General features: G+C 64.7%; 10 protein-coding genes across 10 annotated transcripts; 4 read left to right on the top strand and 6 right to left on the bottom strand.

Moving 5' to 3' along the window:
• Positions 1 to 7: 7 nt before the first annotated feature.
• AMSG_01819 (small Rho GTPase RhoA) lies at positions 8 to 423 on the top strand (the record flags this gene model as incomplete). The annotated part of the gene is made up of 2 exons (XM_013905876.1): positions 8 to 280; positions 382 to 423. 2 exons carry the CDS (start codon positions 8 to 10, stop codon positions 421 to 423), a joined length of 315 nt encoding a protein of 104 aa, XP_013761330.1.
• AMSG_01818 (uncharacterized protein) lies at positions 318 to 1,564 on the bottom strand. Its single transcript, XM_013905875.1, has one exon. The coding sequence runs from the start codon at positions 1,335 to 1,337 to the stop codon at positions 435 to 437; it is 903 nt and encodes a 300-aa protein (XP_013761329.1). The 5' UTR covers positions 1,338 to 1,564; the 3' UTR covers positions 318 to 434.
• A 289-nt stretch (positions 1,565 to 1,853) lies between these two features.
• Positions 1,854 to 2,963, top strand: AMSG_01817 (uncharacterized protein). Its single transcript, XM_013905874.1, has 2 exons — positions 1,854 to 2,000; positions 2,195 to 2,963. Exon 2 carries the CDS (start codon positions 2,394 to 2,396, stop codon positions 2,895 to 2,897), a length of 504 nt encoding a protein of 167 aa, XP_013761328.1. The 5' UTR covers positions 1,854 to 2,000; positions 2,195 to 2,393; the 3' UTR covers positions 2,898 to 2,963.
• A 368-nt stretch (positions 2,964 to 3,331) lies between these two features.
• AMSG_01816 (uncharacterized protein) lies at positions 3,332 to 5,095 on the top strand (the record flags this gene model as incomplete). Its single annotated transcript, XM_013905873.1, has 2 exons — positions 3,332 to 3,337; positions 3,391 to 5,095. The coding sequence occupies 2 exons, from the start codon at positions 3,332 to 3,334 to the stop codon at positions 4,720 to 4,722; spliced, it is 1,338 nt and encodes a 445-aa protein (XP_013761327.1). The 3' UTR covers positions 4,723 to 5,095.
• AMSG_01815 (uncharacterized protein) lies at positions 4,723 to 5,731 on the bottom strand. The gene is made up of 2 exons (XM_013905872.1): positions 5,603 to 5,731; positions 4,723 to 5,283 (listed from the first exon to the last, which is right to left on the bottom strand). The coding sequence occupies exons 1-2, from the start codon at positions 5,702 to 5,704 to the stop codon at positions 4,783 to 4,785; spliced, it is 603 nt and encodes a 200-aa protein (XP_013761326.1). The 5' UTR covers positions 5,705 to 5,731; the 3' UTR covers positions 4,723 to 4,782.
• Positions 5,732 to 5,772: 41 nt separating this feature from the next.
• AMSG_01814 (uncharacterized protein) lies at positions 5,773 to 12,935 on the bottom strand (the record flags this gene model as incomplete). Its single annotated transcript, XM_013905871.1, has 2 exons — positions 5,773 to 11,407; positions 11,458 to 12,935. The coding sequence occupies 2 exons, from the start codon at positions 12,933 to 12,935 to the stop codon at positions 5,773 to 5,775; spliced, it is 7,113 nt and encodes a 2,370-aa protein (XP_013761325.1).
• Positions 12,936 to 13,716: 781 nt separating this feature from the next.
• On the top strand, positions 13,717 to 15,395 carry AMSG_01813 (uncharacterized protein; the record flags this gene model as incomplete). Its single annotated transcript, XM_013905870.1, has 2 exons — positions 13,717 to 14,440; positions 14,551 to 15,395. 2 exons carry the CDS (start codon positions 13,717 to 13,719, stop codon positions 15,393 to 15,395), a joined length of 1,569 nt encoding a protein of 522 aa, XP_013761324.1.
• A 31-nt stretch (positions 15,396 to 15,426) lies between these two features.
• On the bottom strand, positions 15,427 to 16,113 carry AMSG_01812 (NADH dehydrogenase Fe-S protein 4; the record flags this gene model as incomplete). The annotated part of the gene is made up of 2 exons (XM_013905869.1): positions 15,427 to 15,771; positions 15,937 to 16,113. 2 exons carry the CDS (start codon positions 16,111 to 16,113, stop codon positions 15,427 to 15,429), a joined length of 522 nt encoding a protein of 173 aa, XP_013761323.1.
• Positions 16,114 to 16,316: 203 nt separating this feature from the next.
• AMSG_01811 (uncharacterized protein) lies at positions 16,317 to 20,501 on the bottom strand (the record flags this gene model as incomplete). The annotated part of the gene is made up of 1 exon (XM_013905868.1): positions 16,317 to 20,501. The coding sequence occupies one exon, from the start codon at positions 20,499 to 20,501 to the stop codon at positions 16,317 to 16,319; it is 4,185 nt and encodes a 1,394-aa protein (XP_013761322.1).
• Positions 20,502 to 20,744: 243 nt separating this feature from the next.
• On the bottom strand, positions 20,745 to 21,472 carry AMSG_01810 (uncharacterized protein; the record flags this gene model as incomplete). The annotated part of the gene is made up of 1 exon (XM_013905867.1): positions 20,745 to 21,472. The coding sequence occupies exon 1, from the start codon at positions 21,453 to 21,455 to the stop codon at positions 20,745 to 20,747; it is 711 nt and encodes a 236-aa protein (XP_013761321.1). The 5' UTR covers positions 21,456 to 21,472.
• Between the last annotated feature and the right edge of the window lie 13 nt (positions 21,473 to 21,485).

The following is a 21,485-nucleotide window of genomic DNA, read 5'->3' as shown; positions in this document are numbered from 1 at the left end:
GGTGGGAATGGGAGTGGCCCGAGCCGTCTCGGCCGCCGTCCTCCCGCGAGGCTTCCAGGGCGTGCTCATCGTCACCATTCCCAAGGCCAAGGCGGTACCTGCGACGGGCTTTATGGCGCGGCTGACGAATGCCGCCAAACGAAGCGTGGGCTCGGCTGTCATCGACAAGATCCAGACCAAGCTCTGCGAGCGGCTGGACGCCGAAGGCGTTGTTTACGACGTCCTCCGTGCCGGCGACAACTCGAGCCTCACCTTTCACATCAACAATGCCTTTGACCTCGTGGCTGCCCGCAAGGGCGCGCCATGGCCTGCCTCCTCTGGCTTGCCACCGACGTCACCTACTTGGTGCTTGACAACCTGGTCACCTCAGTTCGCGGCGAGCTCGACGCGGCGCGGGTCGTGGCACAGGTCCGGGCACGGTGACAAGCTCATCATCACGTGCTCGACGATGCCGACGACAGCGAGTCGGATGCCGAGCTGGAGCTTGACGCCGAGCCGGACGCGCTGGAGCTAGACTCTGAACCAGAGCTCGAGCTCGAGCTGGACGAGTCCATCTCATCGCGGTGCGCCTCGTACCACGCCACCGTCGACGCCATCCACTGTGGAAACGGCGTCGGCTCGTAGTCGACGCCGTAGCTGGCAAGCGTGGCGACGAGCTTGGTCATGGAAATTGGCCCGATGTCGACCGACGGAAAGACAAGATGGGTGCCGGGGCCACCATGCTTGAACTTGAGCGACTTGCTCAGCCCGAGCTCCCCCGCGATGGTCTCGACGTACTCGCGGAGAGTTGGCCGCTCGTACGAGCCGACGTTGAACGACTCGCCGATGAGCGGAAGCCGGTCGCCGTCGCGACTCTTGGACTTTCGTTTGGCCTTGGCCTTGGCCTTGGCCTTACCACGACTTGCGAGCGCCCCGGCAAGCGCGACGCACACTCGCGCCACATCAGGCGCATACACAAACGAAAGTGGGAGGTGGGTGTCCATACCGAGGCCGATAGTCTCGCCGTCTGCGACAGCGCGCTGCATCGAAAAGTGGCGCGACGAGGGGACCTCGGCCTCGCCGACGACGTCCGGCAGGCGGAGGGCAATGAAGGGAAACCCATGGTTGGCAGCAGCTTGGCGGAGCTCGCGCTCGGCATCAAGCTTCTTGTCGCCATACGAATCGAGCCGACGACGGGCCGACTTTGACGCTGACGAGTGGCGGACGTCCTGATCCTCCTCGACCAGACGATGCGGTGGAGCGAGCGCTCTCCGAGCCTCCATCCCGCCTCCGGCTCGCAGCGTGCCGGCTCTGGCGGGCCCGGCACCCAGCGCGTTGCTCGCGTCGCCTTGGCCCATGCCTTGTCTGCACTCTGCTTGTTCGTCCACGGAAGGGTGACCTGGTAGACCGAGTCTGTCGAGATGATGATGTAAGCCTTGAGCGAGGCCTGCAGCGCTGGCGAGGCGGCGTAGGCGGCGACCACGCGGGAGACATGGCCCCTTTCAAACGCCACACAATCGACAATGAGCTCGATCTCGCCGCCCTCCAGCACCTTCTCCAGCGCGCCGGGCTTGTCGCGGTCGGCGACGACATGAGTGACGCCTGTGGGGAAGGCCCCACCGCGCGGCGGCGTCCGCCCGCGTGTCACAGCCGTCACTGACGCAAAGCCCGCATCAGCCAGTGCTTCAACAACATGTGCAGAGATGAATCCTGTCCCACCCACCACCAGTGCCCGCCACGTCTCGGTCGCCATGGCTATCTCGCGGGTGTGCGATGAGTGCGACGAGTGGTGGCTGGGCTGGGCGAGTGGCCAGCCGGCCGGCCGGGTTGAGAGGCTCGGCCGGCAGCGAGTTCAATCGAAGGAACACGAATGGTTTTGCCACTTGGCTTTTGCAGCACGCGTGACACGTCAGGCATGCTCACCACACGCATGTCGGTCAATGTGCCTTCACGCATCAGTGGGCCGGCTATTCTCAAGGGTCTAGTCATCTTCCAGATGACAGGCATGTTTTCTGCATACTGTACGCTGCTGCTGTCCTGTGGCTGCTCTACCCGTGGCCGCCGTGAAGCCATGGCCGCCGTGGCGAGAAGAAGAAGGCCGTGCGGCTGGCGGGTGGGCGGGATGGCGGAAAAAAGCCGTTGATGGAAGGGGGGGGGGGGGGGGGGGGGGGAGGACGATGGACTCACGGATCGCGAGTTGCCCCGGCGGATACAGTCATTGCACTTGCGGTGGGTCATGTGGCGCCGCCGCCGCACGTGCCGATGATTTCTGATCTGCTGGTGTCTGTGCCCGAGGCAGCGGTGGGCGTGGGCGTGTTTGTCATGGTGGGGACGATGATGATGTGCGCGGCGGTGTGCTTCCACGATTACATCCAGCTCCAGCTGGATCTTGCAGGCATCCGACGGACTCTGTGATGCATGTCAAGAACAAGGCCGCGACGGCGTTGTCGGTGGTGGCGTGTGTGTTTCTCGTCACGTTGACGGTGTGCAACGAGAAGGCGTGCTCGCACGTTCACGACACGTCGGCTGTCATCTTCTTTGTCCTGTATCTGGTGTACATGGCGTTTGTGTGCGCATTCCTGTCGGCGGCGGTTGACCAGCACGCCCGGAGCGTCAATCTCATCACCCGGGCCTCACTTCGGCTCAAGCAGGGCATCGCCGCTGCCAACTTTACCTCGCTCGCCCTACTCGGCATCTTCTCCTCGCTCGGCTGGTCCGCGCACGCTAACAAGATTGCTCTCTGCGAGTGGGCGGCCGTCCTCCTCATCCTCGCCTTCAACTTTTCGTTCTTCCATGAGTTCTCGGGCACCTCTGTGGCGGTCATCCAGGATCTCCCCTCGGTCCCTGATCCGTCAGCCGACCACCCGCGCGGCGCGTATGCCCCGCTCGCAGCCTACGCCGAGTCGGACGAGTTCTAACTGTGCCCTGTGCTCCCATGCTCTTCCACCTCAACACACATCTTTTAACACACATCCATCCTTTCCTTCGTCGTCCGCACCAAGCCCCCCCCCCCCCACTTTGCCGGTTGAACTCTTTGCTCATTCCGTGTTGGTTCACTCGGCGTGACCAGTTTGCAGGCGAGGCCCCACAGCTGGCCAAGGCGCCACACCCCACGCAGCCAGGCCGCACGCCAGCATGTCTGTGGACGCTGATCTTTACGGACACTACAGCTACAGCTCGCCGCCAAATGTCTCGGCCTCGGTCTCCACGTCGGCCTCTCCCTCGCCGCCGCATCCGCCACGCCCTTCGCATGTCCCTCGTCTCGACCTCGCTGCCAACGGCTCGGCCGGCGGCGGGCCTCCGCGGCGGGCCGGCCCACCGCATGGTGGTGGAAGCTACCAGGGGCCACCGCATGGCGGTGGAGGCTACCAGGGGCCACCGCATGGCGGTGGAGGCTATTCGCAACCACAGCAGGCTGGTGGCCGCCCGGCTGTTGCCTACCCGTCGCGCCTCTCGCGCGCCACCATCGACGACGCCGAGCGCAACATTGGCGGCGCAGACGACTCGCTCTCGAACAAGTACGGCGGCATGCGTGGCCCGCCACGGCGCCAGGCCCAGCAGCCACCGCTCCGCCAACCAGCGCCTGGGCCCAGAGCCGGGCCCGACCCCGGCCGTGCGCCGCCGCAACGCCAACACGCGACCGGAGCCGGGGCTGGGCGCTCGCCTGCCGCCTATCCCCCACGGATGCGTGAGCAGCCACCGCCGCAGCGTGCTGATCCGTACGGCGGTCACTCGCGCATGCAGCCCCAGGTTGACGATGACCCGTACGCGCAGTACCGCCAGCCGCCGCCTCGCCAGCAGCACCAGCAGCACCAGCAGCACCAGCAGCACCAGCAGCACCAGCAGCACCAGCAGCACCAGCAGCACCAGCAGCACCAGCAGCACCAGAACCCGTCACAGCAGCAGCGCGGAGGATATGGTCAGCCCAATCCGGGCGCTATACCCGCAGGACGCGCACCGCCGGGCCGTTTCGGCGGCGGCGCCAGCGCGCATGGCGCACGCAGTGGACGCGGTGGGCGCGGCCACGCCGAGGACGTGGCGTACCCGCCGCGGCTTTCGCCAGAGCCGTCGCGCAATGCCAACACCAACTACCCACCGCGGCTCTCGCCGAACTCGAACGCGCGGATCGAAGCTCAGTTCAAGGCCGAAGAAGAATCGATCTTCCGCCAGCAGAAGCAGTACGAGGCCGATCGCCGCGCAGTGGCACACGCGCAAGGCCGCAATGGCGGTGGCAGCGCCGGTGGACAGCCGCGGTACCAGCGCTCGCTCTCCCGCTCGTCGACTCGCTCGCCGGCGCCGCAGGTGACGAGGACCGACCCGTACGCCATCGACGCGCCGTTTGGCCGCATGGGCGACTCGCCAACGCCGTTCCGGCCCAACCGTCGCCGGCACGGCCACCCCTCACAGTCGTCGTTCAATCCACTCCAGCACGAGGAGCACAACCCGGGCGCGTCGCCGAACCGTGCGTACTCGCGCTCCAACCCGCTCGCGGGTGAAGGCGAGCGTGGTGATCGCCGCGGGCCGACTGGCCGCCGCCGCCTGGAGCCGCACGGCGGCCGCGCCTCTGGCGCGTACCCAGGCTCAGGTCTTGAGCCACATGCCGCCTCGTACGGCGCAGGCGGTGCTTACGGCGACGAGATCGGCACAGGCGGCGCACGAGGCCGCCGCGAAGGCTTCCAGCGCGGCCGGAAGGAGCTCTCGACCAAGATTGGCGCGCGCTCCGACCGCTTCCTCCGCCGGTGATCCACGCAGCGCACCATGTGTTTACAGGTTCAGGACGCGCAGCCGCCTTGCCTCTCCAACTCAGTTCGGGCCGACGGGCTCGAGCCCATGCTCACGGGCGTAGACGCCCGCAAAGGCATCGTGGATGTCGAGGCGCCGCCGGTGCGCGTGGTATGCCATGGCGAACTGACACAGGATGAGCACAAAGACGCCAATAAACTGGAAGGCGATCGACGAGACAATCGTGTCAAAGTTTTCCCAGCACGCCGCGTCGTTGCTTGCATGCTGCTCGTCCGTTGCTCGCTGGCAGTGGATAAAGACCGTCAGCAGCCGCCAGATCGAGAACAGCGAGACAAGGACCGCAGAGCAAAGGCTCGCATGCTTGGCCACCTTGAGTCCCGAGTACCGCTTCTCCCACGATCCAAAGTTCGAGTAGTAGTACGTCAGCATCGAGGTGCCCAGCGCCACCACGTACACCACAACGTCCACCACCAGAATCGACACAGACAGTCCGCCCACAATGCGCAACCGCCCAAGGTCCGGCAACATGAGCAGGCCCACAAACGCCAACACGAGCGCAATCTGTCGTCCCTCACCAAACAGACCCCATATCCATACCCCACACCCGCCTCACCCTTGTAAGTGACCTCCACCCGCATCCCCCTCCCTACCCCCCTCCCTACCCCCCTCCCTACCCCCCACCCCCTGTGCGCGTGACCTGGATCACCAATGATCCATGACACGAATTCATGGCTTCATCCATGGTTCGTTCCTCGCATCGCAACATTGGCCGTTTGCCATTCCGTGGCCAGCCAAGCCAAACCCGCCACACACCCTACCCTCCCCCTTCCCCCTCCTCCCTCCCCCCCCCTCCCTCCCGCAAACAATGTGGTGCACATACCACGCTTATGGCAAGGGCAGCTACTGTCTTGTATTCCTTGTCGTCCGGCTCAAAGTCGGAGCGTTTGAACTCGTCCCGTGGGCTCTCGCCAGAAGACGACATGGCCAATGACTAGCAAGCGAGAAAAGTGGCAATGCCACCCAGTGTGCAACAGTTTTCACTTTGCTGCTCTACACTGGCGACGCAGGTGGAGCGGGAGACGCGTCGCGAGGTGCGGGAGGAGCAGCCGCAGGCGCGACAGGCGCGAGCTCGATCCCATCACTGCCGGCATCTGGACTCGGCGCAGCACTGCTTGCAAACATCGCCGTCGGATCAAACTGCTTCTGCTGCACGCGCTCAACAGCACTGGCTCCGTCGTCCGCAAACACCGCCAGCTCAACACACTCACCGTCCTGCTCCACAACCGTCCCGAGGTGCGCCGACCACACCGCCTCGCGCGCCAGCCGCCGCGACGTCTCGTCGCGGAACTGCTCCAGCTCGCTCAGCTGCGAGATCCCAGCTCCGGGCGGCAGCACCTTGAACTTGGTCAGCAGCGCGTACCGCGTCTCGGCCTGCACGTCCAGTCCGCGCCAGTTCTGCAGACTCTCTTCAGAACGAAGCTCGGCCCATACACTCACAAAGCCCTCACGGACCACAAGTGTCTGCACCCGGTACTCGGTGCTCGAAATGAACATCGGAATCGCCGTCGCGGCATCAAACTCCTCCGCAAGCTCCTCGTAGCTTCGCTCGCGCCCGAGCTCACTGCCGAACCCGTCAGCGTGCTCAAATAGGTACAAGCCTGACGCCTTGGGCACGCTCACCGCAAACTGCGTCGCCCGCCCGGCGTCGAGCACATACTGCACCGGCGACGCCATCATCGCGCCAAGCATCGCGTACTCGGCCGTCGGCGTGTGCAGCTGCTGGAACTCGCGGACGCCAAACTCGGACGCCAGCGAAAAGTCCACCACAATGCCGACGTCGGCGCTCCCAGCTTTGCCCCCGGCCCGCTCTGTGTCGTGCAGCTCGACCTCGCCCAGCGTGTCACGCTGCCGCGATGCCCGGAACTTGGCCAGTTCGGCGTTCTCCGACGACAGCGCCTGCTCCAGCGCCGCCTGCTCGTCCTCGGTGTACGTCCCCCGAGCCACCAGCTCGCTCACCCGCTCGCCGTCGACCAGCAGTCGCGCCGAGTACACTCCCCGGCACGGGATGAGGTACCACGCATACGTCGTCATCAGATCCTCGCTCTGCTCCACGCGGGCGTATCGCTCAGGCTCGCCCTCAACGTTGTGCAAGACCTCCTCCACCGTCGCACCCAGTGCAATCGAGTCGCGCAGCAGCGTCGTTGCCAGCGGCAGTGGCCGCTTTGTCGTCAGCTCCAGCGTCCACAGGATGGAGTGCGGCGTGACCCTCCGCTGCCGCTCCACAATCCGCATGTCAAACTTAAAGAAAATCGGCATGACCCGCAGCTCGTCCGACGCGTACCCACCCGACACCCCGTGTCGCATCAGCTTGTACTGCACACGCAGCGCCATGCCCACCGCCACCCCAATCACCACAATGTTGATGACAATGACGCAGATTATGATGATCCCGAGCGTGGTCCGTCCAGACTCCGACATCGAGGACGCTGTCGCGTCAAACACCACTCCCAGCATGAGAATGAACGCAGCAGATACAAGGTGCAGCTGCTCCAGCCAGTTGATGTGCCGGTCGCGGAACGGTGCAAGCACGTACTGCACTCCCGAGCCCAGTAGAACCGTGCACATGGCCCAGATGATCTGTGCTTGCGGCGAGCCCGGGAACAGCGCTTTGCCAAACACAAACAGGAACTTGCGCACAATGAGCACGAGCTCGTACAGGTAAAACTTGCGGAGATACCGCTGGTACAGCAGCCCGTACCGGATCACATTCTTCTCCTTCCACAGCGAGTACCGCCGGGTCCGCAAAACCCAGAACACCGTGGCCGGGAAGCCGACTCCGTACAGGAGCAACGCCACAACAGAGACTGCCACCATGTTGTTCCACGTCTTGCTCTTGCATGTCATCGCAGGCTCGGCGTTCATCGTCAGCGTCCCGTCTGCCTGCCGGGTGCATCCGAAAATCGAGAGTGCCGCAGACGTAAGCACAATGTAGCAGAGGACCAAGCAGGTGAGGAAGGCATTGAGGCACGACCAGAGCACCACCTTGAGTCCCAGCTTCGACAGCTCCGGGAACCAGCCCGCCAGCCGCGGCGAGCACTGCTCCAGTTTCCGGGTCGGCACGCACTTGCGGATCAGGTAGTACACGCTCGCCAGCCCGCCGCCAAACAGGAAGATGGCGCTGAAAATGAGCGGAAGCGACATCTTGATCGCCCACACCAGCAGGAACGGCGACGAGCCCTGGTCCACCATGCACTGTGGCTCAAAAAACTGCGAGAGGTTGAGGGCCAGAATCTGGAAGACGTTGAAGAACGACTTGACAAAGTTCGGCCACTTGATGCCAAACGACGGCAGGATTGAGATCATTTGCAGGAACGAAGCACCTACCGCCAGCGACGCAAAGTAGTGCGTCGACTTGCGCGCGAGCTTGACCAGAAGCACACAGAGACAGATCGCGAGCACAATCAGGATCGGGTACACCACCTGCTTGGCCGGCGGACAAACCACGCAGTTGGTGCCGTCCTTCTTGTACCACCCGTTCTCGCAAAGCTCGCACTTGAACCCGCGATGTCCGCCCCGACACGCGCCCTGCAGACAGTTGGTCATCGGGACACAAGTGAGGAAGCCGCCCGTGTCCGGATTCTGCCACCAACCAGGCGAGGCGATCGGGATCGACCCACCGCCGGCGCAGTACCCGCCGAGTGGGCACGGGATGCATTGCCACTCGGCTGCGTCGCGGGCGCTGAACGACTTGTACGTACCCTCGGGGCACGGCTCACACCGTTCTGCCGCTGACGGCAGCTCCGGCGACCAGAGCCCGACCTGCTGGGCGCCAACGGTACACTCGATGGTTGCCGGACCGACTCGCTGGAACCCGGCGTTGCACACAAACTTGCCGCATCCATCACCAAGTGCTTCGGTACATGCCGACGCTGTGATCCACTCGTCGTTGCCCCACTCGAGGCTAGGCGACGGGACCGAGAGCGAGATCTGCCCGTTGTCGGCCGGGCCGACCGACGGGCAGTAGTTGGGCATCTTGACGCACCGCGGCTGCGGCTCCGACCATCGCGAGAGAGCCCGGGTGTCTGGGAGGCAGGTGACAGTCATCTGGTACACCATCTGGTCGCCGCGCTCGGCAATGTAGTAGCCCGGATCACAGGTATACGTCGCTGTGTCACGGGTCACGCCGCCGGCTGCCGAGACCTGCCCGTTCGCTGGTGCGGACAGCGGCGGGCAGGCGAGCGGGATGCAGGTCAGCAGCTGAGGGAACCAGTCGACGGCCAGTGGATAAGCCGGGTTGTTGGGCGCAGGCAAACACTGCATCGCCAGCTCATGAACGCCCGGCGAAAAGACAAAGCCAGCCTTGCACATGACGTGGTGCAGATCGGTGGTCATGCCGTCGAGCACCGTCTTGCTCTCGTCAGAGTCAAAATACAGCATGTCCTGGTTCAGCGGCTGAATGACGGTGGGACAGGGAAGAGGATCGCAGACCGGCGGTGTGACCGTCCAGTTACCCCATGATGCACACATCCGAGTCACGTTGCCGTTAAGCTCATAGCCGGCGTTGCACTCGTAGCGGGCGATGTCCTGGAACTCGCCAAAATGAGTCGAGACTTTCCCGTTGATAGGGTCCTCGAGTTTGGGATAACACGGCTGGCCGATGCACTTGAGGTAGTCCGAGTGCGACCACGCATTGGGCACCGTCGCGTTGCCCTGCTCGCACGTCCGCACAGTCTGTCCCACAAAAAAGTACCCGTTGTTGCAGGCAAACGTGACCGAGTCGCGCGTCACCGCCCCGCCGCTCCCGGGCACCATCGTCCCGTTGCCGGGCGCCGTAAAGTTGGTCGGACAGAGCACAGGCTCACATGAAGGGAGCGTTCCCGAGAGCTCGCCGCTCGGCAAGCACCGCCGCGCGGTGTTGCCCCACAGCTCAAAGCCCGGATCACACCCGTACGAGACCCATGCGTCCGTCGAGATCACCAGCGACGGCACCACATACCCGTCGACTGGAACCTCGGACGCAGTACAGTTGTTCGGCTCGCAGTACGGGACCGGCGCCGACCACGCCGACCAGATGGTGTCAAGCGGATCGGCTTCGCACGCCAGCACAGCCTCGCCGACGAGCGTGTAGCCTTCGTTGCACGTCGCATCCACCGTGTCGAGAGTCACGGCACCATACTGTGGCACAAGCGTCCCGTTACCCAGCAGCGGGAGGTTCCGGCACGGCAGCGGCACGCAGAGCGGGACTGGGAACGCGGCCGGCAGCCATCCCCCGTTGCCGGGACCCTGGCCCCCAACATCGGCACAAGTCCGCGATGCGTTGACCAGGACCTGTGACCTGTAGCCAGGGTCACAGGTGACGTGACACTCGTCCCCGATTTCAGAGCCGCATGAAATCCCAACCGGTCCGTCTAGCGCACCAGCGCCGTGGATGTCAGATGGAAGCGTGCAAAAGACGGGGATCTTGGCACACCCAAAATCGACATTGCCCGACCACTTGCCCTGCACCTCGCCGTTGGTCTCGCACGTGCGGCTTGTCACGCCTACGGGCTGATAGCCGTTGGCACACACCAGGCTTGCCACGCCGCCGAGACTACGGGACGTGTTGACCATCGATGCTGCGTTGGCAGGAACGGGTAGCTGTGGGCAGTAGTTGCTGATGGTGGTGCACTCTGGCAGCGCCGACCACATGCCAACGCTTGGGCCGCTCGCTTCGCAGGTGTAGCCCGAGCCCGCTGGGTCCGATGTATCAAAGTAGCCGTCATCGCAGTTGAAGAAGCACAGCTCGTCAACCTTGTGTGAGCACGGGCTGTCCTCGGAACCGTCCGCACCAGTAAGCGCAAGGCAGTACTCGACGATCTTGACGCATTCAAAGTTGCCCGAGCCCGACCACGTGCCGCTCGCCGCGGTATCAGCCTGGCACGTTTTGGTGGTGCCCGGCGTGGCGACTGCGACGTACCCGGTGTTGCACGAGAGTGACGCGGTGGCACCGAGGCGACGGTTGTTCGTGTACGCAATAGGCGCGGCGTTTGGAACCGACGGCAAAGTGCTGCAGTAGCCGTCGATGAGCTCACACGACGGCGCTCCTGACCACACGCCGGAAGTCTCATTGCTGGCAAGACAGGTGTACGGCGACGAGGCGGCGTTGGTGTTGGCGTAGCCGAGCGAGCACGTGACGGCGCATGTGTCGCCGAGCTCGTTGTCACACCCCTGGTCGTACGTAAAGTCGGCGACTGCAAAGAGGGTGCAGTAGTCCTCGATGAGATCGCAAGCAAAGTTCTGCGTGCCGGACCAGCGCCCGGAGCTCGACGACAACGCGTCGCATGTCCGGGACACAGTCCCAACCGTTGCGTACCCATGGTCGCAATCAAGCGAGGCAATAGTACCTAACTGACGCGAAGTCGGCACGTACGAAACAACGCCGTTGGGAGTGGTGCCAAGGCTGGCGCAGTAGTTGCTCTTGTAGTCGCACAATGGAGTGCCATCCCACACACCTGTGGCGTCGTTGAGCAGACAGGTGTACGGCGGTGTGCTGACGTCGACGAACCCATCATCGCAGATAAAGGTGCAGCTCTCGCCGAGCTTGCCCTCACAGCCTGCGGTCGGAGCCCCGCGACCGGGTGGAGATGGCGACAACGCCTGTGCCAGCGGCGAGCAGTACCCGGGTTTCAGGACGCAGCCCACGCCGCTGTGGACGACCAGGTACCGGAGTTGATGTCCTGACCACCCGCTCCGCACTGGCGGGTGTTGCCATTGGCATCAGCCTCGTACCCGAAGTTGCAGGTGAGGGTGAGGATCGAGTTGATCTGCTGCTCGTCAGATTTGACAACAGCTGCTCCGTTGGTCGGCACCGAGTTGAACCGCGAGTCACAGTACGGGTTGAGAAGACCGCATATAGCGGAGGAGCCGCCGCCCCACGTTCCTAACGCGGCGTTGCCAGCGGAGCAAAGGTAGCTGTTGGGGTCGCCATAGCCGGCCAAGCACTTTGGCCGGCAAGAGGCGCCGAGTGTGCGAGCGCAGCCCGTCTCCATCGAGACCACGCCGGAGCCCGGCATGTCATCGGCGCAGTAGTCGGGCTTGATCTCGCATGCGTACAGTGATGGATCGTTCCAGGTTCCGACAGAGCTCGTTGACGCAACACATGTGACCGAGAGCGGGGGAGGTGGTGACGCGGCAGTGGTCCTGTAGCCAAAGTTACAGCTGAGCGTGCAAGTGTCGTCCAGCCGCCGCCCGGTGCAGGCATAAGAGCCGTACTGAGTTGGCGATGACGCTTCGATGTCAGGGCAGTAGCTGGCAATCTTGGTCGTGCATTGCGGAGTCCATGGATTGGTGTCCCACACACCTGACGACGGTGTTGAAGGCTGACATGTGCGGGTGATCACATGGGTGTTGGCCACGCTCCAGCCCAATGCACACGACGGCTGGCAAGACTCGTCAACACGGCCAGTGCAGGGTGTGTCGAACTTGATACTCGACGACGACGGAATGGCACAGTAGTTGTCGATCTTGTTGAAGGTGACTACACGGGACATGGCGCCGGAAGCTGTACAGGTTGCAAACTCGGATCCGGAGAGCACGTACCCATTCGAGGTAACAGCTTGGCACAGCTGATCGATCTGGACGGGACCGTCACATGGCGAGTTCCATGTCCCACCTGACATGCTCGGCGGGGTGCATCTTGCTGTGTCGACCGAGTAGTAGATTTTGAGCCGGATGCGGTCGAGCATCACGTCGCGGGAACACGATGACGGACACGATTGGGCGCCGGTGTAGCGGATGCAAGCTTGGAGAAATGGAAAGTCGACCTCTGTGAGCTTAAGGCTGGTGCCCAACATGTCTGTTGCGCCACCAGCCGTGTGATGAGACTCGTAAGTCGTGAGTGTCGCAAAGTCGCTCTTGGACCCTAGCACGGCCAGACTCCTGCGGAGCTGGGCTGACACTTTGATCGTGTAGCCGGTGCTGCTCTTTTTGCCAGTGGCAACGATCTCGACGCCATCGATCTTAGAGCCGGGGGGCGGTGCGCTGTTGGTCACCCAATTGTACGCGCAGATCCAGTCGGTGTGCTTTCCGGTCGTCGAGCCTATAACCACCACCGACTTGGCATCTCCAAGGTAGCCTTCAAGTACGTTCTCTGGATTGACCCAGTTGCCGCCGGAGGATGCAATGACCTGGACTTCACTACCGTACATGGTGCTAGTCATAGCTGCCGCGCTCATGCTGACGAGCGAGGCTATGAAGAGCGCGACGAAAGCCAGTCGTCGTGGGAGTTTGATCATTGGCGTCTTGCGATGCGGTACGTGCGGTGTGTTGGCAGGGAAGGAAGGGAAATAATAGAGTGGTGGGTGAGGTGAGGGGGGCGAGTGTATGGTATATAGGGTATGGCTAGGGGAGGGGGGTTAGGAGAGCGGTATGCCGGTATGTCCAGGACAGGCTCCGCGTGCACGAGTCACTGCCAGCTGTCGTCACGAGCGTCCACGGTCTTTCCAAGGGGAAAAATAGGTCGTGGTCCTCGCTATTGTCACCTTCCTTTCCCCACCCTAAAAAATGACACAATGACCGGCGACAGACGCCGGGCGCCGGGCGATGGACGCCGGGCGACGGGCGCCGGGGCGGGGGCGTCCACTTGACCAGGTGCCTGCGACATGCGCACCGCTGGACGGCAACTGGTGATGGTGGCGGTGCTTGTTGTGGCCGCGGCTGCAGTAGCAGTTGATGACAAGGCTTTGGCTGCACACCAGCAGCTTTGTGCTGGTGAACCGGGGACGTACTACGCCAACGGGGCGTGTGTAGGTACGGCTTGGTGGGCGCCGAGTGGCGCGGTGCTGCCTGTGCGCGCCAAAACACGACCGCTCCTGCCAGACCCAGACCCCCCCCTCCCCTCCTCCCCCCCCCCCCCCCCTCTCTGACTCACGACAGCCACGGCATCCATCCACAGCATGCGCAACGCACTCGGTTGCGCGGACTGTGCTGTTTCTCGCGCCGACGGTGCTGTCTGTAATGGTGGTAGTGGTTCTGGCGGCGGTGTGGCAGCCGCGGGCGCACACGGCTTCGCGCATGGCGGCGGCGCTGGCTACGTGGACCGGCGCAGTCCGTGGCGCGCAGTACATCGGTGTGGCCCAGCGGTTGGCACCAGATGCGGTGGGACGGATAGGTGGCTCTGTGCCTGGATTCCAGGCTCTGATTGCGGGTGTCATGCTTCAGCCGCATGTCCTGTGGGAGCATCGCAGCGAGTGCCCCGACGCCGCGGGCTGGCCGCCGCCGCCGGTATGGGTCGAGCACCTTGGGATGACGCTTATGCCGATGGTAGGAGCATACTTGGTGGGGCGAATCGGCACGGCGATTGTTGCGGCGTGTGCCGGAAGCAGGCCGCGGACGTTTGGCGCGCCCCGAGGGGCCGCCGCGCTATTCCGCGGCCTGCTCGCCCTCGGTGACATCTTCCTCCTCCCGCTCACCCTCAACGCTGCTGATGCCGTGCACTGCAGCAACGGGCTCGCTGGTGGTGCCTCGCTCCGGTTTCCGAGCCTGTGGTGCTCGCTGCGGCTCGCCGGGCGCCAACTCTCCGGTCCTGGCGACATGAGCAGTGGGCAAGGCCAGTACCTAACGATTGTGGTGAGCTCGGGTGTAGCTCTAGTCGTGCTCCTCATTTCGCTTCCGCTCTACCACACATTTCACATTGCGGTCTGGTCGCGGCTGAACTCGCAGCTCGACGGCCGGCTCATCGGTCGGTACCGAGCTGTGATGGGCGTCATGTATTGGCACCATCGGGCGCGGTGGTGGGGTCCGCTCACGCGATGGGGGTGTACATGCTCGGCGCTGTGCTTCCAATTGCAGGCCGTGGGGCGTCTCGTGCCTGGGGACATGCGGCGCTTGCAGCTGTTGGTCTCCTCTCGCTCGCAGCCGTGGCCGCAGTCCGGCCGTACAAGCGGCGGCGTGAGACGGCAGTATCGATCATCAACTCGCTGCTAATGGCGGCGCTGATGGTTGCCGCCATCGGAGCACATGATGGGTCGAGCGTGGCGCGGCTGACGCGCACGTCGCAGGCCTCGTACGGCGCGGTGGTTCAGTGCGCAGTGGCGCTGCAGATCGGCGTCTCGATCATCGGCACGGTGGCAGCGGTCATCGAGACCACTACGCTCAAGTGTCAGCGGGCACCTAGCACCCAGCGCGCTGCTTTGGGTGTTGACATTTTCGGCGGCGACGAGCCGTCGTCGGTGTGGGCGTCGGAGGGATCAGGCCCCGAGTCGGACTGGCTCTCAGACGCCCCCGGTGTGCTGCAGCCCGCCACGCCAGTGGCGCTGCTGCGGCAGCGAGCCAAGCTCAAGACGGCGAGCCCGGCGAGCCCGGCCCGGCATCGGCCGCAGTTTGCCACGCCGCTTATGTCGGAGCTCGAACAGGCACTGGCGGCGCGGCGCACGCTGTCGAGAGCGGACCGGGAAGCTTCGGCGCGGTACTTTTCACCGCTCTCGCCGCCTCTCTCAGCGGTGGCGCGAATGGTTGCGCGCGCGCTGCGGACCGGCGACAGCCGGTCGGCATCTGGCTCGATGCACACGCCCGCGCCGATCCTATCCCGCCCGGCTCCACCGCACTTTAGCGACGAGTCGGGCGAGCTCGAGGCGTGGGACGGATCTGACGAGTCAGGCGGGTACACGTCGTCTACGGTACTGCTCTCTGTGTAGTAAACCAAGAATGGCTTTAAGGCGGGCTCAATTAGGCCGACGAGGGCTTCTCGGTGCGGGCGAGCGGCTGGCGCTTGGGGCGGATGTCGCGCGGCCACTTGTACTCAAAGTTGGTGGCGTACGACTTTGCGACGGCCTTGGGCACGTGGGTCTTCTTGACAACATACGTCCAGCCCTGCTCGACAGCAAACTTGATGGCCGCCTCGCGTGTGGGGAACTCGACCTGGGCCTGGCCGACGGGATCAGCCGACGAGTTCCAGCCCATGAGCGGGTTCTTCCAGCGCGTCTCCTGCTCCCAGTCGATCTTCCACGTCTCACGGCCCTTCCACCCCTGCTGGGTGGCAACCCGCGCGGGCTTGAAGATGTAAACCTTGCGCTGGCGGACATTGCTGGGAAGGGAGAGGGGGTTGATCACGATCTGGGCAGGGCGGGGAGGGGGCGGGGGGGAAGGGGACGGGGTAGGGAGAGGGGGAGGGGGGAGGGGGGTGAGGAAGTCATGCCAATGGAGGATATTGCGGCAAGGAGGGGGGGGGGGGCATACCTCGACAGGGACGTCAGTGGCCGGCTTGACGCTGGCAGCAGGAGTCGCCGGCGCCTTGTCGGCAGCCACGGCCTGGGCCTTGTGGGCGGCAGCCCGCGGGAGGGCAGCGGCGGCAAAGGTGCGCAGCGAGGTCAGCGAGGCCGAAGCACGGAGGGATGCACTGGCAACACGAAGCATCGTTCTACAGTTGGCGCTTCAGTGCTCCGAAAGAGAGGTGTGTCCGAGTGGTGAGGGGTGGTGGCGGTGGTGGTGGGCCGGGTTGCTGGGGTGCGGTTGGGCGCCACTGCCCCTCCCCTCCCCATTGGGCTGTGACCTCCTTTCAATTACATGGTCCCGCACGACTGACCACACGCCTCGGCCGATGCACCCTGTTCGGCGCTTCACACCAGCTCCGCCTCTTCCATCGACGAAACGACAAAGGCCTCGGCGACGCGCGGTGATTTGGGGGCGGTGGGAGCGTTGAGCGCCTCGGCGGCGGCAGCGACAGTCGGTGCTGGCTTCCACTTGCGGGTCGGAACCGGCGGCGTCTCCGGCGACATCAGCATGAGGACCGGCGAGCCATCGAGAGCCGGCGCAACGCGGGCAGGCGTCACGGCCGGGGCAGCCGTGGTTGTCGAGCGAGCCGGCGTGCGGCGCGGTGTTGCACGGACCGACGGAGTGCGCACCGCGGCCGTGCTGGGCGTTTGCGGCGCAGCTGCCATGCCGGACTTGACCGGGGTCTTCTCGACATCATCCATCGCTGGCAGCGTGCTTGCAGTGACCGACGCAGCGGCAAGCCGGTCGCGCTCGGCCTGCTGCGCCTCGTACACCCGCAAATCGTACTCGATCTCCGCCGCCAGCCGCTTGTCGGCCACAAACATCTCGGCAATCTCGTCCGGGTAGCCAGCGACCAGGGCGCGGATCCAGGCCATGACCTCGGCCGCCAGCGGCGAGCGCGCCTCCTCGACTGCACGCTTGAGCGCGACCGCCACAGGCACCACGTTCTCCAGTACGTTCTTGTGCAGGACCTTGGAGAGGACACTCGCCTTGGCGGCGGCAAGTGCCTCGCTCGCTGAGTCGACGCCAGCGCCGTTTGCGGATGAGATGGCAATCTCATCCGATGCCAGAATGATTAGCGTGTCACGGAGGACGCCGGCACGAGCTTCACCAGCGCCGGCGCTCACCTGTGCGCCCGGAACCGCGAGCTCGCCGTCGACAAACGCGGCCAGCACGTCGGAAGTGAGCGAGCAGGTCAGCGCAAACTTTTGCTCGTCGGTCAGCGACCGCAGCAGCGGTGCGTACACCCGCCACCGTGCCTCCGCTGCCGCGCCGCTGACGCCGGTGATGACAAATGCTGCAGCCTCCTCGGGCCGCCCCTCAAAGTTGTTGAACGTCCCGTGCTCGGTGCACCCATTGAGGACAAACAGCGCCTCGACAAAGTTGTTGGCCACTACAAGCGGGTACCGTAGCAGCAGCACCTTGGTGAGACAGTACTCGGCAAACTGCGCCACCGCAGGCGTCGCGTCGGCCAACGCAGCCATGAACCGGAAGACCAGCGGGCCACGCCACTTGATGTAGTCCTCCTGCAGAAGCCGAGTCAGCAGCGTCAGCGCGTGCTTCCGCACAAGCGCCACTGGATCGCGGATGAGCTGCGCGAGCTGCGGCACGTACGCCTCCACTACCCCTGTGTACCGCACACACAGATCACCCATCACCACAGCCACATTCGACCGCACTGCAGCCTCGGTAGCCGTCGACAGCTCGCGCCCAAAGGCTGGCACGCACTCGCGGGCAAGCGCCTCGTCGGCCAGACAGAGCTTGCCGAGCGTGATAAACGCGAGGGCACGGAGCTTGCCCGTCGTCTCCCGCGCTACCAGAGCCTGCACAGACGTCACAGCCCGCGCCGGAAGCTCGACTCCACACGTCGCCAGCTCGCCAAGCATAAACAGCGGCGTCGCCAGAGTCTCGCCGTCGCCACTTTGCACGCTCGACGCCACCGCTGCATCAACTTGCGACATCAGCGAGTCCGCCCAGCCCGAACCGCGCAGCGAGGTCTGCGCCGGATTGGCTTCGAGCGCGTACAGCGCAGAGAGCGCGAGTGACGCCACCTCGGGCGCATCGAGCGTGCCTACCACCGCAAGAAGCGAGTTGGCCAGTGACCGCAGCTCGGCCTCGTCGGTCAACGCGCCCGCATATCCAACCAGGACTCGCAGCAGCAACATCTGGTGCGCGGCCTCGCCGCCGGGCCCAAACGCCGACAGCCACGCGCCCGAAAGGAGGCTGGCATCAAAGCCGGCCGCCTGCGCGTGCTGTGCGTACTCGGCAAGGAGCATCCATGCTTCCGCGCACGCCAGTTGGCCAGCAGGCACCTTGGCGCTCGCGTGTGCGCGGATAAACCGCTGCAGTCCAAGCCCGATGGCAGGATCCAGCGACCCACCGCCGCTCGCCGCCATGACCCTGAACCCGGCCTCAATGTACTTGGTGTACGATGCCGGCACAGCTGCAAGCAGCATCCACACATCGCTCAGCTGAGCCTCGTTGGCCCCGTCTCCGCCCTCGTACGCCAACAGCGGCTGGATGACAAGCGTATCAAAGAGGGCGAGTGCCTTGCTCGACACTGCGGCCTCTGGATCCAGCACGCCCGGCAGGACGGCGGTGGCCCAGACCTTGCGCAGTGCCGCCGGTGCGTGCGCTGACGTCAGCGCCTCGGTCAGCGAGTTCATCGCCTGCTTGCGCACCATCGGCGACGGGTCGAGCGTACCACGCGAGACAGCTTCGTAAACGCTTGCCATTGCAGTAGCCGGCACGCCGGCATTGCCCACTGCCCGTGCCAACTCGCAGAGCACCACCAGCGCGGCCTTGCGGACGCCCGCCCCGGTATCGCGCTGCCGCCGCTCGAGCTTGCCCAGTGCCCTAGCAAGGACACGGGCATTGGCGTCGCCGCGGGTGAGGCCAAACAGTGCGTGAGCTGCGCCCGTCGCTTCAGTCCCGTCATTGTGGGCCTTGAGGATGGCGGCAAGGCCGGCGAGGGCCCGCCCGCGGACCCGGGCCGACTTGTCTCCAACGCGCGCATAAAGGGCAGCAGTCAGCTCATGGGCAGCATCCGCCACACTCTTGGCGGCAGGCAGTCGGTGGGTGAGAAGCTCGGCGGCCAGCGACGCCGCAAAGAATCGCAGTGCCACCTTGCTGTTGCGCATAAGCGTCGTGACAAAGCCAAACGTCCGGCCTAGGCCGTCCGGCGACGCCGCCCGCGCCAGCTCGCCACACACTTTCGTCGCCGAGTCAATGTACGCCGCGCGGTCGGGAACGCCTAGGGCGGCGTGCTGAACGAGAGCATAGAGCCGGGCGTCGAGCGCGGACTGCTGCTCGACAAGCGCCGTCGACTCAAGTACAAAGGCCAGTGCGGCCGTCCGGATATGCTGCAGCGCCTTTGGGGGCGTCGTCGATCGCAGCGTGAGCGACGCCACCGAAGACATGACCAGGTTCGGCACCAGCGCCTTCCACATCCGCGACACAAGGTCGATGCCGGTCAGCGGCGGTGTCTTGTCCAGACTCGCCAGTGCCGACGGCTCTGGCTCGGCGTCCGGGTCGGGAACATCCTCGGGTGCGCGGCCTGGAGATGCCGGCGCAACTTCGGCCTCGGATGCGGCTTTGGCCGCCGCCAGCGCCGCATCGGCCTGGGCTCGCTTGGCATCGGCAGCAAAGGCGGCACTCGCCACGGCAGACAGCAGTCTGAGGCCAAAGTCGACAACCGCGAGCGAGGCGTGGCACTGCGAAAAGAGGACCGCCACGTCGACAAGGTGCAGCAGTGCGTCTTGGTACTCGTTGACAAGCGGAAAGTTGGCGAGAACATCAACCAGCAGTGCTGCAGTCGTCGACAGCAGCTCCGGGATCGACGCCAGATGTGCGCTCTCGGCGTAGCTCGGTGACGACGGCGCGCCGACGCCAGCAGCCGGATCCGCCGCGAGTGCGGCGGCACGGGCGCGACTCGAGGTCTTAGCCCGCCGCGACCGCGACGCCGGCCGCGTATCGTCACCGGAAGCCTTTCGCTTGGTGCCCGGAAGGACGACGTCGGTTAGGACGGCGGCAGCCGGGTCGGCAGGCGTGAGGGCCGAGCGGAAGGCGTTGACGACAGCACGGAAGAAGAACGGGTGGAAGACGGAATAAACCGGTGCATCGGCAAGCGAGAGCAGCGCCAGGTACAGAGCTCCAGCGGTGAGCGCAGCCTGGGCGTTGTCCTCGGCCTGGGCGTGCGCAAAGGCGCGCATGGCGAGGAGCGCCACAACCTTGGGGTGGATGCCGCCGACGTCAAGGAGGGCAAAGCACGGACGATCGCCCGGGGCTAGGGCGTGGAGCCGCGAGGCGAGAAAAGCGACGTCAGTTGCGCTCACGTCGGCCACCGCAAGATCAAAGGTGAGGAACAGTGAGAGCGCTCCAGCGTCCGCGCCAGACTCGGCCGGCGGCACCAGCGCCACGTTGTCGTCGTGGTGGAGCGCTGTGTGCCACACAGCCGGTACCTCGGCCAGAGGAATGGTGGTGAGCGGTAGCGTCGGCGACGACGCCAGGAACCGCGCCAGTGTCTCCATGTCGGGCCTCTCGTGAAGAAGTAGAGAGGTCTGAGTCAGCAGGCCGTGGCGGGCAGGGTGGGGAGGTGGGGGCAGGAGGGAGGGAGGAGGAGACGTGGATTTGGCGCCAAACAACAATGCAAAAATGGCGCGAACCGACGCCCCACAGCCGCCGTCAATGCGACACATGGTCGGTGGTCTGGTCTGTCTTTACATCTACAACGCTATGCATCACAACTCGAGAAAGCAAGCTTGGCGTTGATGTCACCAGTCCGAGTCGTCGTCGTTGTCCCACTCGTCCGAGTCGATGCCCTCCTTGTCCTCGCCGGGCAGCGGCTCGTTGTCGCCAAAGCCGCCGGGTTTGATCTTGGACGCCCACCCATCGAGCACCTGGCCGCCCGAGTAGTTCTGGAAGGAAGAGTCGGTTGTGCGGGCAATAGACTCGATGAACATCGAGTTGCCCTTTGTCCGAATCCGCAGCTCGTCTTCGGGCCGCAGATCGAGCGGGCGCATCATGTCTGACTCACCCCACAGCTCAAACACGCCTTCGACGGTCGGATGAACATGCTCAAGCGCCGGCGGGTAGACCTCGGGCGGCATCGACGTGCCGGCCTCCTCAGAGCCCAGCAGCTTGGACAGCTCGTCGGGCAGGACGGCGTCCGGATCCTTCGGATCGACCTTCTTGTACGAGAGGTATCCGGTCCGCAGCCGCTTCATGCCGACCATGCGCGGCTCGTGCTCGATGCCGTGCTCGTCGATGTTGCGCTTCCGAGCCATGGTCACCTTGATCCGCACCGCCATGTACCGATGCACGTCCCGCGCGTCCGAGACCGAATGGTACCGCACCTGCGTCACGTTGCCCTCGATGACCACGCCAGGCCCGCTCACAAACGCCTGCTCCTCCCACTCTCCGGACCACTCGGTCGACGTCGACTTGACCTTGGCCCCGCCTGTGGACGTTCGTACAACAGACATGCTCCTCTGGAGGTGTGCGAGTTGAGTATG

This window comes from Thecamonas trahens (genome assembly GCF_000142905.1).
Source record: "Thecamonas trahens ATCC 50062 unplaced genomic scaffold supercont1.7, whole genome shotgun sequence".
In the NCBI taxonomy this organism is placed as follows: Eukaryota; order Apusomonadida; family Apusomonadidae; genus Thecamonas; species Thecamonas trahens.
The sequence above is the reverse complement of the archived record's forward strand: the minus strand, read 5'-3'. Positions and strand labels throughout refer to the sequence as shown.